Source organism: Setaria viridis, chromosome 1 (genome assembly GCF_005286985.2).
Source record: "Setaria viridis chromosome 1, Setaria_viridis_v4.0, whole genome shotgun sequence".
In the NCBI taxonomy this organism is placed as follows: Eukaryota; Viridiplantae; Streptophyta; class Magnoliopsida; order Poales; family Poaceae; genus Setaria; species Setaria viridis.
In genome coordinates this window covers 34,798,158-34,813,909 of record NC_048263.2, presented here as the reverse complement: position 1 = coordinate 34,813,909, position 15,752 = coordinate 34,798,158, and the positions used below count along the sequence as shown (strand labels likewise).

General features: G+C 46.6%; 1 protein-coding gene across 4 annotated transcripts; it reads right to left on the bottom strand.

The window, feature by feature from the left end:
• Positions 1–600: 600 nt before the first annotated feature.
• LOC117834019 (probable transcription factor KAN3) lies at positions 601–15,692 on the bottom strand. Of its 4 annotated transcripts, none has more exons than XM_034713630.2 (7): positions 14,687–15,692; positions 4,956–6,542; positions 4,789–4,865; positions 3,578–3,632; positions 3,245–3,416; positions 1,782–1,848; positions 601–1,512 (listed from the first exon to the last, which is right to left on the bottom strand). In XM_034713630.2, exons 2-7 carry the CDS (start codon positions 5,563–5,565, stop codon positions 1,393–1,395), a joined length of 1,101 nt encoding a protein of 366 aa, XP_034569521.1. In that variant the 5' UTR covers positions 5,566–6,542; positions 14,687–15,692; the 3' UTR covers positions 601–1,392. The 4 variants fall into 4 exon arrangements, with proteins under 4 accessions (XP_034569521.1, XP_034569528.1, XP_034569544.1 ...); XM_034713637.2 differs by having other exon boundaries at positions 1,782–1,845; XM_034713653.2 differs by lacking the exon at positions 14,687–15,692 and having other exon boundaries at positions 1,782–1,845; positions 3,245–3,404; positions 4,956–6,204.
• Positions 15,693–15,752: the final 60 nt, after the last annotated feature.

Sequence of the window (15,752 nt, the reverse complement as noted above, 5' to 3'; positions counted from 1 at the left end):
GGTTGGTTGTATCATTTGATTTATGTATGAAATGATTCAAAATAATAATAGTCTTTTTATTTGGTTGGGTGAATTGGACCAACTCATCCAAGATGAGGCCATCCCACTTGATACATTATTCTACTAATTAGAGGCTATCCCACTTGATACATTATTCTACTAATTAGAGTGAACCATATGGTACAAGCAAATTGGTTAAACCACGCCATCCAGGATCATCTATGCATGCAACCAAACACACCCTAAATCATTTCTTGTGGAAGGTTTAAGTTTCTTGGTGTATGTACACATTACGTATGCACGGTTTTGTAGAGGGAAGAAGTCCCTATTTCTGACGTTCAGGGAAGGATTTGAGTTTTTTCATAAGCAAAAACATGTGCAGATGCATCCGTTGTTCTAGTAGCAAATAAAGTTGCGTATAGTTACTGCTGAGGTTCTTGGTTTTTCTCCCCCCTGATGAAATCAAATTGGCACCAAATAAACTTGAAAGAGAACCTTGTACTCAGCTACTAGCATTGATCATAGCTTCTTTTTCCGTCATGGATCGTCACTAATAAAGATCCGACCAGGTTGTACGCATGGTAGACCCAACCCAGGGCAAGCAAGAATCTATTCTATCCTCCATTGAAAGCTAGCAGAGAGCAAGAATACTCCATGGTCCATACACCATTACACACCATTACACACACACACACACGCACGCATGCAAGCACATACAACAACATATATGCGCTACCTCTCTTTGCACTTTTGTGTGTGGCACGAGCATATAGTATAACAAAAGATACGAAGGAGCAAACTTTTGTTAACCTTAGCCGCCGGCCAACCGGCTCCCACCTAGGCAGTACTACCACTACTCATGCATCTGTAGCTCTTCATGCATGCTTTGCAGTGCATGTGTACACCACCAGTCCAGACTCCAGAAGCAAGCAATGAGAATATGCGTATGCCCTTTGACGAGCAGCAGGCAGGCAGGCAAGCAAGCAAGCTACCCCTTGCCCTTGCCTGCTGCCTTTGATAAAGCCTATCTCGAGCTATCTCTCTTACCACCACCACGCACACAACAGCAAGCACACTGCACACACGCACGCACCATGCAATGTCTCCCCATGCATCTCCTTTTGCGATAGCTAGCTTTGTTCCTGGATCGACGGTTGTCTTATCTCTTATTCTTTACTCCTAGCCTCTCTTTATCCTTTCTTCAAGCTATGGTTCTTCCCCTCCCTCTGCTAGCAACGGCCATACGGGGAACACATGCATCCGTGTATGTGCACCATCAGCCAGATCTCATAAATATGGCCGCCTAGAAGCAAATTGGTCTGTATATGCTGATAGCTAGCCGTCTTTGGTCTCCTCTTCCGGTCCTTGGTGACATGCCGATGGCGGATCGGATCATATCCGTCCTAGGGTGAAGTCCAGGTTCGGTTTCTTGGTCCTGCCAAACATCCCGGCTACTTGGAACGGCGACGAGTTCAGGTTGGAGACATCGTCAAGGCTTCGTGATTGCACGTCCTGAAAAAACGTCGAGTGGAAAGGGAGAAAAAAAGTGTGAGGTTAAAGACCAGAAATGATGTGATAACTGCACTAACTGATGAGTCCAAATTGCTACCGACAATATGCATTGATCAAAGCTCAACAAGGAGCACTGTCCAAAGGCGCATGGAACGAATGATCGCTGTTGCACTAACTAGCACGGCATGATGCCCTTCAGAGAGGTATTGGAGATAATGATGGACTCTCGGTTTCGCAAAAAAAAAAGAAGAAGAAAGGGGGCTGCGTACCTCGAAGGATTTGATGTCGCCAGGAGTGGCATCTATTGATTTGTCATGGAACCAGGCCCCCCTGCTGCTGGAGCAAAGAAGAAAGTAGAGGAATTCAATCATCGAAAAAGATTATCATGGACTGATCGAGAGAATCAAATGCCTCCATATCTTTTCATCCGTAGTGGGAGTCCATTGAGAGAAAAAGAAGGCAGAGGGAACAAAGCATGCATGCAACACCTACTTTCACTGTTAAGATGCTGTAAATGACAAGCTAACTTTATCAGATCAGGGACTAATTGGAGGTAAAAGGTTGTGCGTATACATACTATTCTAGCTTATGCTACTCTCCTCCCATGTGATATGGCACACCGATCAATGCCTTCACATACCAATATGTCCTAGGTGTTACGAAGGTTCATTCATGTATGAGATATGGATAGAGGCATGACTGGCCACTGGTACTCTACTATTCATTACCGTAGTACACAATGTGATCGCAACCGTACTCATACATAATTGTAACAAAAAAAGGATCACTAAAAAGGTGTGTACATCGTGTTGTTTCTCATGTAATTTCTCAAGATTCGATCTAGCAATGTTTCTTTGTGGTGGTGTGGAAAAATGTGTGCACTTTGCAATAGCTATCTAGCACATATATTATTAAATCATGGGCTTAATATATTCGAGAGATCATTGCACCATGATGGGGAGCAGATGGAACAAAGGTACGAGCCCTGGTGCTTTTTGTGAGCACTTGGAGGTGGTCGTTATAGTAAACAAGGAAAATGAGACAAAGGAATACTCCATTGTTTTGCCTAAAGTGGCTAGAAGATGACTAGTTTGAACCTAAAGAAGATGACCACTAGTTTGAATCTGAAAAGATGTCGGGAACTGTGCATTAGCTGACTGTTTTTTAGAACATTGTTATACTAATAATAATGACTAGTACGTACTCTATTGTGCGTGTGACGTAACAGCTGATTCTTGAAGAACATATACATACTGCATGTAGAGAGATGAGAAACATGCATGCACGGGAAGTAGCCTAAACTTGTTAATTGGCAGTACATGTGTATTTTGAGGAGTATGTACTTTTGTTTGTGCTTTTAACACTATGCCGTCATATGACCATGTGTGTAAGACCTCCTGGACCTATACAATCGAGTAGACATAGTTTCACATGAATAATGTAAGCTAACTTTCCCTTTGTTACTACCTAAACCCATGAAATGGTAGCAACTAAGTCTTGTGAGCGAGTCTAGCCTCTAGCACATGTAATTGATCGATATCTCTAGCTAGATCTGCTGGTAAAAACCCCTGAATATCTTAGAAAGCAAGTACTTTGGATTTAGATAGAAGTAGTAATAATGTGGTAATACGGTCTACTAACCATACAGATTACACCAGGCTAGCAAAATGAAATGACTCAATATCCGCATATAGATTTAGAAAAAGGAATGGCGTCATATACATCTCTGTACCTTATCGAGGAGTTGCTCCAGAGAGCACACATGCTGGAGCCATGATCGTTGCCATCAGGATTAGATTGCTGAGCGGACGACTCAGACCCGCTGGTAGTGTTGGTGACGTCAAACAAGTTGTCGTCTGGGATGTCTATAATCGTCTTGGCACCTGCTTGTCCTGCAAAATATTCTACCAGTATGTTACAGGCTTTATACTCATATAAATTCTTAACTGGTTGGAATTTATCTACGGAGTAGTCAGATAATTGAATATCAATTTTTCCGACCCAGCTGCTACTGCACACTGGCACGTAGCTAGGGTATGCAGTATGATCATCCTAGTAAACATACCATAGGATGAAGCAGAAGCTGGCTTGTGGTCAGTAGTCTTGATGGTCCGGTACATCTGCAACCAAGAAACAACCATGTATTATATTGTGGTGGTGATGATGACATACATGCGGATGAGTGATGACCAAACCGCAGAAAAGAAAAGAAAAGAAGAAAAACTCTAGCAAGATCGAGCTATAGGAATATCGAGGAAGCACATTGAAGTCAAAGTGGGGTACTGGTCTACAAGGAGGGCCAATGAATAAATAAGGCTGCCCAAGCGGGGCATTGATGGCTCGATCAGCTACTGTGCAGCGCGCCAGCACCAGCCGAGCGCGCCAGCGGCAGCTCCAAGGGCAAGATTAATTATTGCGGAATGATGCTGGCTTGTACTTGCCACCTCTTCTTGGGCAGTATGCATATCAATGCTGCTGCTGCGGCGGCCCTGCGTGCGCGTACGCATGGCGGACGGATCGGTCGCGGGCGAAACCACCCGCGCAGCCCGCCGGGCCGCCGCGGCTGCGACGACGCCACCGCGCCGCGCCACGCCATGCGCCGTCCGGTGGGGCTTTTAATGGCATGTCGCCGCATTGCGTGCTTTTGTGCCCTCCGGCCTGAGCTGCCGGTGATCTCTCTACCGGGGTTTTATCGTTGAAAAGCTGCGCGGCCGGCGTGTTGGGAAAAGCTACAGCTACAGTGGTGGCGAGCACCGTACCTCGTCTCCCACAAGCCATCTCGCTCGCTTTCTCTATCGTGGAGGAAGAGATGGGGTGGGGGTGGGGTGCTGGTGATACGCTAGAGGAATTTACTGCGCGGCAAGTGATGTGAAAAATGGCTACTCTTATGATCTTATCCCATGCATGAGCTACCGGCCAGTACTATAGCTACCAGTACAAGTGAAACTGTAAAAAAAAGGGGTCAACTTTATCATGGAAGAAACGAGTATAGCTTGTGGTTATCTTGCCTAGTACTATGTACCATGTAGTTTTCTACTCTTCATTTAGGAAAAACATTACAAGATCTGTACGTTGTATTGGGGACTTGGGGAGAGGTTGAACATTCATAGATTGTAGGAGTATGCAAGGAGGAATGCAAAGCATGTTGATAGCTAGGGGAGATGAAGCTAGCTAACAGCCTAATACAAGCTCGTTCGTTCCGTTTTGAAACTGTATCTAACAAATTAAGGGACAGTAATCAGCAGTACTAATTTACTAGTTGTTGATTTCCCTCACCTGCAAGTGCGACTTGACATGGGCCAAGGTCAGATCCTTCACGTCCATTAGCTCAAGAACTGACTTGGGTGTAGCTCCTGCACAGCCAGCAGCAAAAGCATCAGTACCCAATCATTCATTCACCCAATCTAGCTGGCGACGTAGGCCAAGGCAAAGGGGGCGCGTACTCTCGTGTCCCCCGAGCAGCTCGACGGCGTGGACGAACCGCGCGTGCAGCGACGTCGTCCACCGCATCCTCGGCGCGCGCGCCCCCCGCTTCGCCGGTGCCCCCGCGAGCCGGAGCGCGGCGGCCTTGGGGGACCTCGGCCCGCCGCCGGAGTGGCCCATGCCGGCGATCGCGTCGTAGCAATGCTGGTGGTGGTGGTGGTGGTGCGGGTGGCTCTGGAGGAAGGGGAGCGGCTGCGAGGTGTTGTACACGGGGATGCCCCGGATGGGCCTCATCGACGCCAGGTCCCGGAGGCCGCCGCCGCCGCCGCCGCCCTCGGGGAGGATGGGCTGCGTGTGGTGCAAGAACGGGAGGCCGAAGTGGGAGCCCGGCGCCTGATGATGATGGTGCCCGCCGGCCGCCGCGTGGAATCCCACGGCTGTCGTCGGCGCCGAGGAGGCGAAGGAGAGGGACGGGGCCGTGGTAGCTGCGACGGCCGCCGCCGCCGCAGTTGTGGTCGCAGGCGAGGTGGTGTCTAGAGCTCTCTTCCAAAACCCTAGCTCCATTGGCTTGGTGGCTGGGGGAGGGCTGATCTGCAGCTGCAGGTCCGGGTGCGCTGGGAACAACTCCATGTTCTTGCTCTCTCGAAGTGCGTGACGAGAAACCGGAGGTGTATCTCGTCGTAGATGGATCGGAGGAGAGTATGGCTGCGTGTAGTATGTTCTTTATTTGGTTGGGGAAGTATGGAAATTGAGGCGGAGGCCGGGAATTCTCGCTTGGGAGGGAAGAGACGACTAGTGCGTGTAGTGCGAGAGAGCAGGAGTTGAGAAGGGGGAGGAGAGGGAGAGGGGTTGAGGCGGAGAGGCTAGAGAGAGGGGTGGGAGGGTTGGAAGAAACTTGGACTGGAAAGGACAGGAGTGTGTGTTTGTATTTGTATGTGCAGTGTGTCGTGTGAAAAGGAGGGGGCGAGGCTTGTTGCGTGGAGGTGGCCTAGGAAGGAAGATATAGATTGGTCTTTTCTCCCACACCATGCATCTCCTTTTGCTTTCCTTTCCGCTTTCTTTTTTGCTCTACCCGGCCTCTCCTCTTTTCCCTCCACACACGCGCTTTTGGGGGTGTTTCGGGGCAGATTGCTGTGGGAGAATGACACTTTCGACAGGGATGGATGTATATATGCTGTGGGAGGGAAGGGAATGTAAGAGGTGAGGTAACATTCCCTTTCCAGGCTATGTGCTTGTTCCCTATGTTAATGGACATCCATACAATTTAGGTGCCGTCTAGGTGAGTGTACTTATTCTTGTGGGCATTATTGGGTGCTAATAATTCAGTGGTCAATACAGAAAGAAGCTAACCAGCTGATTACTCCTAGATCATAGTGATCCACAATTATCTTCGGATTTCGAATAATATAGGTAGTATAAGCTTTTTAAAGTACAAGTTGGACACACACTTGCGCGTGCACTGCACACCCACATACACTTTTTCACCTTTTTTTCCTTGGTTATGCAAATGATCTACTAATTGATGGAGTATATAACCCTCCTCTTTTCCTGCATCTTTGCTTCTTCCCTATATCATCTTCAATCGAATGGTTGTCACCTATATATGCCTGCAAGAGGAGGAAGATTTTATTGCTATCATAATCTCTGTGCGTTAGTCCTTTCATTTGGAATTACTCGAGGGCTCGTCTAACAATTATCCCACATGTTAGTCCTACTGTTTGGATCAACTAAGCTAATTTTTAGCAGCTAACAATTAGCCTTATGTGTATCCAGACAGGTCGAAGGTTATATTATATATCTAAGTGGACTTCTGTATTATTTTCAACAAGCCAAACATGCTAGTGCACCATCAGCACAAAGAACCAAACGATAGCAGCTTTGCTAGCTAGATAGGTTGCATTGAAACCTCACCTCCCGTTCTCATAGCTTTTTATTATCCTTGCATTGATGGGAAATGTTGAACTAAATTCCTAAAAAAATAAGTCAGGCCAGGGAGGTTCCTACCTATTTTTTATATAAATTCCTCAAATATCCGCACACATTTTATGTTTTGCTATACATAAATTTAGCTGGTGTTTGTGCTGTGTCCCCTCCCATCCAAAATATATGTTATTTTAGGAATCTTGCCTGTCAAACTTTTTTTAGAAAAATAAACATCATTACATAAAGAATTATGTAGATTGACTGCTCAAGATAAACTTTGCTAGATTATCATATCGGTTCTTTTGTAATATGAAATTATCCTTGTTTGACATGGCATGTTCTGCAGGAATTGTGGGCTAAAATGTCATCTTACAAACATATCCTAAACTTGCTATATTTATATTGGATGGAAGGAGTACCTACTAACGGTCTACTGTAGCAAGCATTGTGTTTTAAAGGCTACTAGTAGTAATTTAAACAGCTTCTGTCTCTTTCTTTGACCTGCGTGGTCCTCCAATAAATGCATTTGACATGTTTATTCTTTTCCATACCCCGTATTATCCTGCGCACTTCATTATCCTTGTTCTCGATCGACCGTTTGATAGACTGGCTTTGTTGGTCGTTTCTGCGGTTTCCCACATCCATTTCAGCAGTAGGTGTAGTAGGGAGTACTTGGCAACGACATGCACCTATTCTCCCGTTCATCATAATGCCAGACCAATTCAAAAAACAGCAGGCACGCAAACAATTCTCTAGTTTACATAATTGGGACTCACACCAACGTATGTAGCAACAATAGGCACTCCTAATCCGATTACTGTACGCATTATTTAACATTCAGGGAGCCTTGGCGCGTGTATGGAATCTTCGTGGCCACATGGCGGATGCGGCCGCAGCAAATGCGCGTGTCAGGAATGGACATGTGCGCGTTCTCGGCCGCGATTGACATCGATCGATCGCAGAGACCGATTAAATACGCGGCTGCGGCGCGGGAAAGAAGCACCTTACTGTCGGTCAAATCGTGTTCCTGCATGGCCGCTAAGTACATACACCACGCTCACATGCATGAGGCATCCGCACGCGAGGCTGGTAAAATTAATCTGGCCGAGCGGGTAAGCTGATCAGAATCTGCCGTATTGCGATCCCTGCTGCGACGATTTACCTCCCGGCCGGCTTCAATCAATTTCCCTGCAGGACTTAAAAGGAGAGCCAGGGAGGGAGATCTCCCAAAGTGCGTGTACCAGGTGGGAGAATTGAACATTCCTCCAGGACATACGTGACGTGACGCGACGTGTCGCGCACAGTAACGTGACGGGTGCATTTGGGATAACACTAAACGAGCGAGAGAGCGGGGGTACCACGCGCGGGTAGGGATCAGGGCTATAGCGCCCGAGCAAAGAAAGCACGAATGTGATGGCGCAGAAAGACACACTGTGCGGCAACACGAGCTAACTGTAGGGATAGGCGGATATGGCGACAGATTTGGAGAGGGTCACCTTCCATCTACCTGCAAAAGTCTCTCAGCCGTTTTTAACCCGAAACTAGAAGAGCTTTAGTCACGAGTCCAAAAACTAGCTCCGCGGGGCTCTTTAGTCCAGTTAGTAATATCAATCGGGACTAAAGAGCCCCTTTTAGTCCCGGTTGTAATGGTTAGGAATAGCGAGGAAATATGGTGGGGGCATTTAGTCCTGATTGGTGTTTTCAACCGGGACTAAAGATTTAGTCCGAGTTGGTCGTTTCAACTGGGACTAAATGGCGATCTTTAATCCCGGTTAAAACCAACAACCGGGACTATATCCCTCTTTTTTTATTCCACCGATGGACTCTCTCCCTCCACACCAGTCAGGCAGCCTTTATCACCCACTGGCCTCATCTCTCTCCCCACTACCTTATCCTTTCCCCACAACTAGCCTCCCTCTCCCTCCACCGCTTCCTCTCCTCCATCTCCTACTCTCTCCTCCCTCCACTAGCTGCTGCCAGCGCGCGGGTCTCCCCAGCCGACCCCCTGGCCGCCGGCCACACAGCCTCCTTGGGCTGCCAGCGCGCATGTCAGGAATAGTTCTTAAGGAAGAAGCTGGACTCCTTCTAGGATTCCACTGTAATCCTGTGATCCTACTAGAACTCCTACCTTGTAACCGACTAGTAATCCCGCCCCTTGAGTATATAAAGGAGGACAGGGGTACCTAGATTGGAAGAACCATCATCAATAGCCAACAATCAGGCTACACAACAGAGGATCAAATCCTCAACACCAAACAACACCTCAAACAGGACGTAGGGTATTACACTACTCTAGCAGCCCGGAACCTATATAAATCTGTATCTTGTGTCCTCGCTTTTAGCTTCGAGTTCCAGGTTCGGCGATTTCCCACCAACCAATCTATTACCTCGGGATACCCCTCGGTAGGTTGCAAGATATAAAACACCGATATCTGGCGCGCTAGGTAGGGGTGATCGTCGAAATCATCGGGCGAGCTTGAAGGACCTCATCTTCAAAATCAATCTACTCGATGAGAAGCAAGTCGTCGAGTTCCAATTCGAAACGGATACGAGAAGCTTGAGGGACATCAATCGGTTGTCGGCTCGTCTGCATGTCACACTGCTATAGCTGATCATTCTCTGTGGCTCCGTGCGTCGCTTAAAGTTGATGATCCGCTACTGCTCCACGCGCGTGAGAAGGAAAAATCGGCAGAATTATTTTTCCGTCTCCGAGTCGAAGTCACCGACGATGCATCTTAACCTAATTGCCTCCAGTCGCTGAATCCTATACTGAAGCAATGAAGGCCAATCAATATTTCATCTACGGCTTGTGCGCGGATCGAGGAAACTATCAGCTCGAGTACTTTTCGTGCAAGGCTACTTTTTCGAGTTTCAATACACGTACGACCACCAGGAAATCTGTTCCTCTTCACTACACATTCTGCAAAAATGCACGTGGGACTTCAGCATGCATGATTGCGCTGGCTTCACCGGAACGTTCAACAACACAATAATGACTACCTAAAACTTCTCGTCTCGACTACAAACTAGTCGAGGGCGGGTTCCACGTGATCAACAACTAGTCGAAATTGACTCCGACTAGTCGGCTTCATCAACAACCGTCACGGTTTCACGACTACCGCCACGGCTTCGTCAACAATCGTCCACGAATCAAGCTACTTTTTTAATTATTTTATATAGTTTTTATGGCTTGTTTTCCGCATGCAAGGCAACGCGCTGAGTACTTTTTTATGTACGCCTCTTGCCGGAAATTACCCTCCAGAGCTACACTTTGCCAATTATTCCTGAGGCATGTTAACCGACAGCCATGGGCTTGGTACATCGAATTATGGAGGCTATAGCCATGAGTTTTGTGCACTGAGTTCCGGAAGCTCCGCTACGGGCTTGGTATATCGAATTACGGAGGCTATGGACACGAGTTTGATGCATTGAGTGTTGGAGACTCAATGGCTACACCCTATGGACGCACTAATTCTTTGCGCGGCAACACGCACTCTTCTCGCCAAAAGGCAAAAAAGTCTCAATGACTACTTTACGTGCAATTGCGCAGTCTTTTTGTCGCAATGCCGACTACTTATTTTAAATGTCTTATTTTAGTGGTCACTAATATCCTCGCAGAACACGCCTTAATCCGTGAAAGCCTCGAATCTTCTGTCATACCTAAACGTAGGATGTGAGACAAAGATCTCCGTAGCAACAGTGCCAGTACGCGTACACGAGACAAAGATCTCACACGCAGTGGCAATGGCTAAACAGGGACTGGGAAACATAACAGGCTAACTACTCGGGAGAAATATGGCCGAAATAAGAGCATGACATACAACATTTATATTCATCACTGAATAAATTTCAGTAGTTTTAATATTGCACAATATGTTGCATAATGTATGCATATCTTTTTTCTGATCAAGCTTCAGCGATGACTCTTCAGGACGCTCAGCGTACGTCCAATGGCTTTCCTACCTCCTAGGTTCGGAGGCTAAGCGTCAATTACTACTCAAAATATCTCCAATGGCTCAGCTAGCTTCCAAGCTCGAGGGCTAAGTGCCAATAACTACTCGGTGTGGCTCCCAGGCTCACTTGGCGCATAAGCTCAGGGGTTGGACGCCGCAAAACTACTCAGATGATAACTGGCGTGAAGATTAAGCTCGCTAGACCCTTGGATTGATTATTTAATTATTTCAAAGCTCCGGGGCTAATAAGCTACTCCCCATAGTTGATTTTTTTCAAGATGAAAGAAGAAGGTTCAAGATTTTATTGACCCTCAGCCGTATTTTTCGATTCAACCTAAGGTTCGGGGCCTACTCCATATGGAGTGTGACTTTCGCCGCCCTCCATATCACATTCCAAAGATGAAGATTACAAAATCAAGACGATCAAGTGCTTGAGCACACCATAGCCTCATGGCAGTTTTGAGGAATTTTGAAGATTCAACCAGACAAAGTACTCGAAGAGCACCAAAATTACTCGATGAGAATCTGAAAAGTACTCGAAGACTTACTACATTCAACTATGAAGCACTCGGGGGCTTATCAGGGATAGATCCCCAGTACCCGCAAGAAAGGAAGAAACCGGACTCCTACTAGGATTCCGCTATAATCCTACTAGGACTCGTACCCTGTAATCCTACCTTGTAGCCTACTAGTAATCCCGCACCTGAATATATAATGAAGGCAGGGATACCTAGATTGAAAAAACTATCATCAATAGCCAACAATCAGGCTACACAACAAAGAACAAATCCTCAACACCAAACAACACCCAAGCGCAGGTCGCAATATACAACGCCCCAAACAGGACGTAGGGTATTACGCTACTCTGGCGGCCCGAACCTGTATAAATCTGTGTCTTGTGTCCTCACTTTTACCTTCGAGTTCTAGATCTGGCGATCCCCCACCAACCAATCTAGTACCTCGGGATACCCCTCGGTAGGTTGCCGGCCACGCGGGCGCATGAGCCCTTCTCGGCCGACCCCTGACCGCCTGCCGCCGCTAGCGCACGTGCGGGCAAGATGGCGAGCAGGGGAGCTTGTGGATACGAGAAGCCGGTGAATGTTTCCTTTGTGAGTGGTAGTGCATGATTCGTTAGTGAATGATTCATTTATGATTGTGATGTATTGTGAATCAGAATCTTGTGCGAATTGATTGGTTGTGTGTTAGCATGTCTCTTGCTTCAATTTGTGAAGTGTTAATTGTTTTGATTGTTTCTGTGGTGGAGTTGGAGCTCGGTGGTACGGTGGTCAAGGCGGAGTTGCAGGGGGCAGGATGTTGGTGGCCCACTTTTTTTTGGAACATTTTTAGTTCCAAATTGGTAATACCAACCGGGACTAAAGGTGGTCTTTAGTCCCGGATGAAATACCCGGGACTAAAGAGGGGGACCTTTAGTTTCGAAAGATTAGTCCCGGTTAGATTTTCGAGACCTATTCGTCTCTCCAACCGGGACTAATGCTCACTTTTCCACAACCAGTGGAAGGAGAAAAGAGCTAACTGGCCAGTAGTCACAGCCATAAAATTTGTTTTGGGGAGAAAAACCTGAAACTACACAGCACAGGCAATCAAATAACCGGACACTACCATTATTCCCACGTACCCGATTCAGGCGGGCTCGGTAGCATGAACATGGCAGTCGTGCTGTTCTGGATCAGAAATGATCTTGCAGCGAGCAACATCGCCTCCAAACCGACGTGCCCAACTGTTTCCGGACACTGAAACTAAAGCGAAAGCGATTCCCCAACCGCCCTTTCCGCGTGACGTGTGCAGAGTCCACGGCAGGGAGACATGCACGCATTGCTTAACAAAGCCATAGCAGCGGTAACATAAGAAGAACAATCCCCCGGCATCACGCCATGTGCACGGATGGAGACAGCAGCGGTGAGGCCAACAGCTGGTGCTGTTTGTAAATGTGAAGTGGAGTCACGCACATAACGCCCAAGGAGCGGGTCGCCTGCGGCCTGCGCCGCTTGTAAATGATGCCCCATCACACCCTCCGTGACCGGTTGGCCCGTTGGCCCCCGCCCATCATACGGCCAGATCCCCGGGGGAACCCACCGTCCGTGTCCCTGTCCAGCTACCGACAGTCAAAACAGCACCTCGCCCACAATTTGACCATGATGGTGGAGTGGGGGAGGATTACATTACAGTATTGTTAGTCTACCATCCAGACCTTGCTAATGTACTGGAGCTGGTACAGTGTACTGTGGCAGTTCTGTTTTTATCTTCGTGCTGACTGTAGCAAACACTCATATACCAAGGGCATCCACAAGTGTTGTGTGGATTTGATAATCAAGGACACCAGATTCCATGCACAGACAAGATGAATACTTAAATCCGTGACGTTGACATGGAGAAATGACTAATCAGTCAAAGGGCAGCAAAATATGCTGCGGGAGGCGGGTATATTACTACTGCATTAAGCAATTCACGAACTGACAATAGAAGCCACTACAGAACAAATCTGATTTGATCTAGTAAGTAGGAATAAGATATGCCCGATGCCGACAAGGGGGATGATTGTATAATCATTACTATATTAAAAAGCCCGATCTGCTTAGGCCACTAGCTGTTTTGTTTAGCGGGGGATTTGGATGACTAAGCACCGCATGCAGTTAGCCCCGGCGTGACAAGAAGCATCTGTTTTATTTTTCAAATATAGACGAGCTAAATGTCGTGGTACAGCAAAGGGCTGTGCTGTAAACTAGATCAGCACTGCCACATGGTTTCAGTAAATTCAGTCTCACTTGAATTTGCAAGGTCCAGACTGAGTCATACACGTGAATTGTACGTACTCTCCTGGTTCCCCAGTTTCTACAGTAGCAGACTAAAGATTTCAATTCCTGGGCCGTGCAGAACTTTCAGACCAAACAAGCCTGCACAACTCGGTTGGGGGCATGCCCTTAATCCCAAGTTTTGTACTCCTACAGCCCTGACTCCTAACATGTGAATGAGACGCTATACCAGTACTATACATGAGTACATGACCTACCAAGGCGTATGTATACCAGGATTTTGGTCCATCGTACTGAGCAGTGAGCAGGTAGGTCAAGATATGGAAGGCCTTGAACTCTGTGGCCTTTAATGATTTGTCTCCTTCCAGAGTGTGGTCACATCTGGTTGAGGATTTTGATATCCATTCATGGCCAGGCAGAGGCAGAGGCCATGCAACAATTTACTCAACAAGGTACACGCATCAGCGTGCACTGCTTGCGTGCATAGCATGGTCATGGACCTATGCTGAGGCCGAACCCACGAGCCCACAACGGCGCAGAAAATATTGGAATGAAGCGTCATCTGGCTTAACTCTGCCACCAACTTAAATCGAGCAGAGGTGCATGCAAAGGGAAACTGGGAAGCCAAGGCATGACTCGACAGGCCCCACTCTATTAAACCATACCAGTATGTTAGCCAGTTGCAGCTTTCCGATACCACATGTAGCCTAGCAGCAGGCAGAAGACCATGCGAGCAATGCCTAGCTTGAGTTATTAGCATTTTGGACAATAAGCACATGGCAAAAGTGGCGGATGGTACTTTCGTCCTAAATGTCTTGAGGCATTTAGACTGTGACCATGGTGGCAACTGTGTGAAAAAGTTGGGAAGGATCGATTTTTTCTTCTTCAATCAGACTAGTTGGATGCAGCAGTGATTTAGACCTGTCTGATGTGATGTGCGGGCAATAATGCAATTACTAGATTCCATCAGGAGATTATTTTCTTCAATTAGCCTAGACATAGGAGCTGCGGTCGTTTCCTAATTAGGATATGGAACATTTATCTTTGAACAAGATTCATAAATAAGAGATGACATAAAACCAAGGGCATCTTAGGCGCACTTACAGTTTATATGAAGCATATCTCCGCCTTAATGCTGCGCCCTTGCCGATTAGGAAATAAGTCTTCTAATATCAGGATGAGGCTGACATGAAAGCCGCATAGAAAACAGGACGGGAACAAAGTGCAGTCTTCTTGGGTCTTGACAAAGCTTCAGTCAGCACTCAGCAGTTAATCATCATCGACATTGGAGAGTGGCAGCAAAGAGAATCCGTCTTTCTTTTACTTGTCTTTAAAGACATGCGATGATTTGATGACATGTATATTTTTGAGAACATGCACAAAAGAATGAAAAGTGAATAGGCAAAGTGAGAAAAGATATCAAATCTTTCCATATGAACCCCATCATCAGCTTTTCGTGAAGGACTAGCCTCTTTACGGACGCAAAGCCACGATAGTCGTGCAAAAATCATACCAAACTGTCCAGTTAATGGCTCTTATATGCCCTCATGGTGTTGTCAGTTTCTCAACAGGTGGACGAGAATGATGGTCCATTGGGTAAGTGAAAGTAAGAAGTTGAGCACTGGGCTATTATGCTTGTCCCACCATGATAGTGTAATTTAGTATGCTATGCAAAGCTTAATCATATGAGGTATGATGCCTAACTTGATGAATTTCATAAAAGCATTAAGACAAGAAACAGCAAGTGATTTCTACCTAGACTACCTCAAGTCTTGCCGGGAGTTAGATTGGACGAATTCATTCTACAATTGGAAGCCAATTATGGGACAATAAGTCAAATTACCTACATAGCTAACCAATCAGATTTGTAATGGAACTAAAATAATTGGGTAATCAAATATTATATAATAAATTTAAAAGAGAAAGTAAATCTTATGTGACAGATTTAAGCAGATTAGGATCTAAGAGCAAGGAGTTGCGACTGAATTGCTCCTTTATTCCTTCTGTTATACCCACTTTCCATAGAACATGATTGATTCGAGCATTTCCATGCCCATCAACATTATCACAAAGCATCTACTTTGTTGCATATGCAACATGACAGTCAGTGGTGGTGAATTCCTGTCAGCGTCAATCGATTTATATATCAAAGTTATCAACACATCTGGGG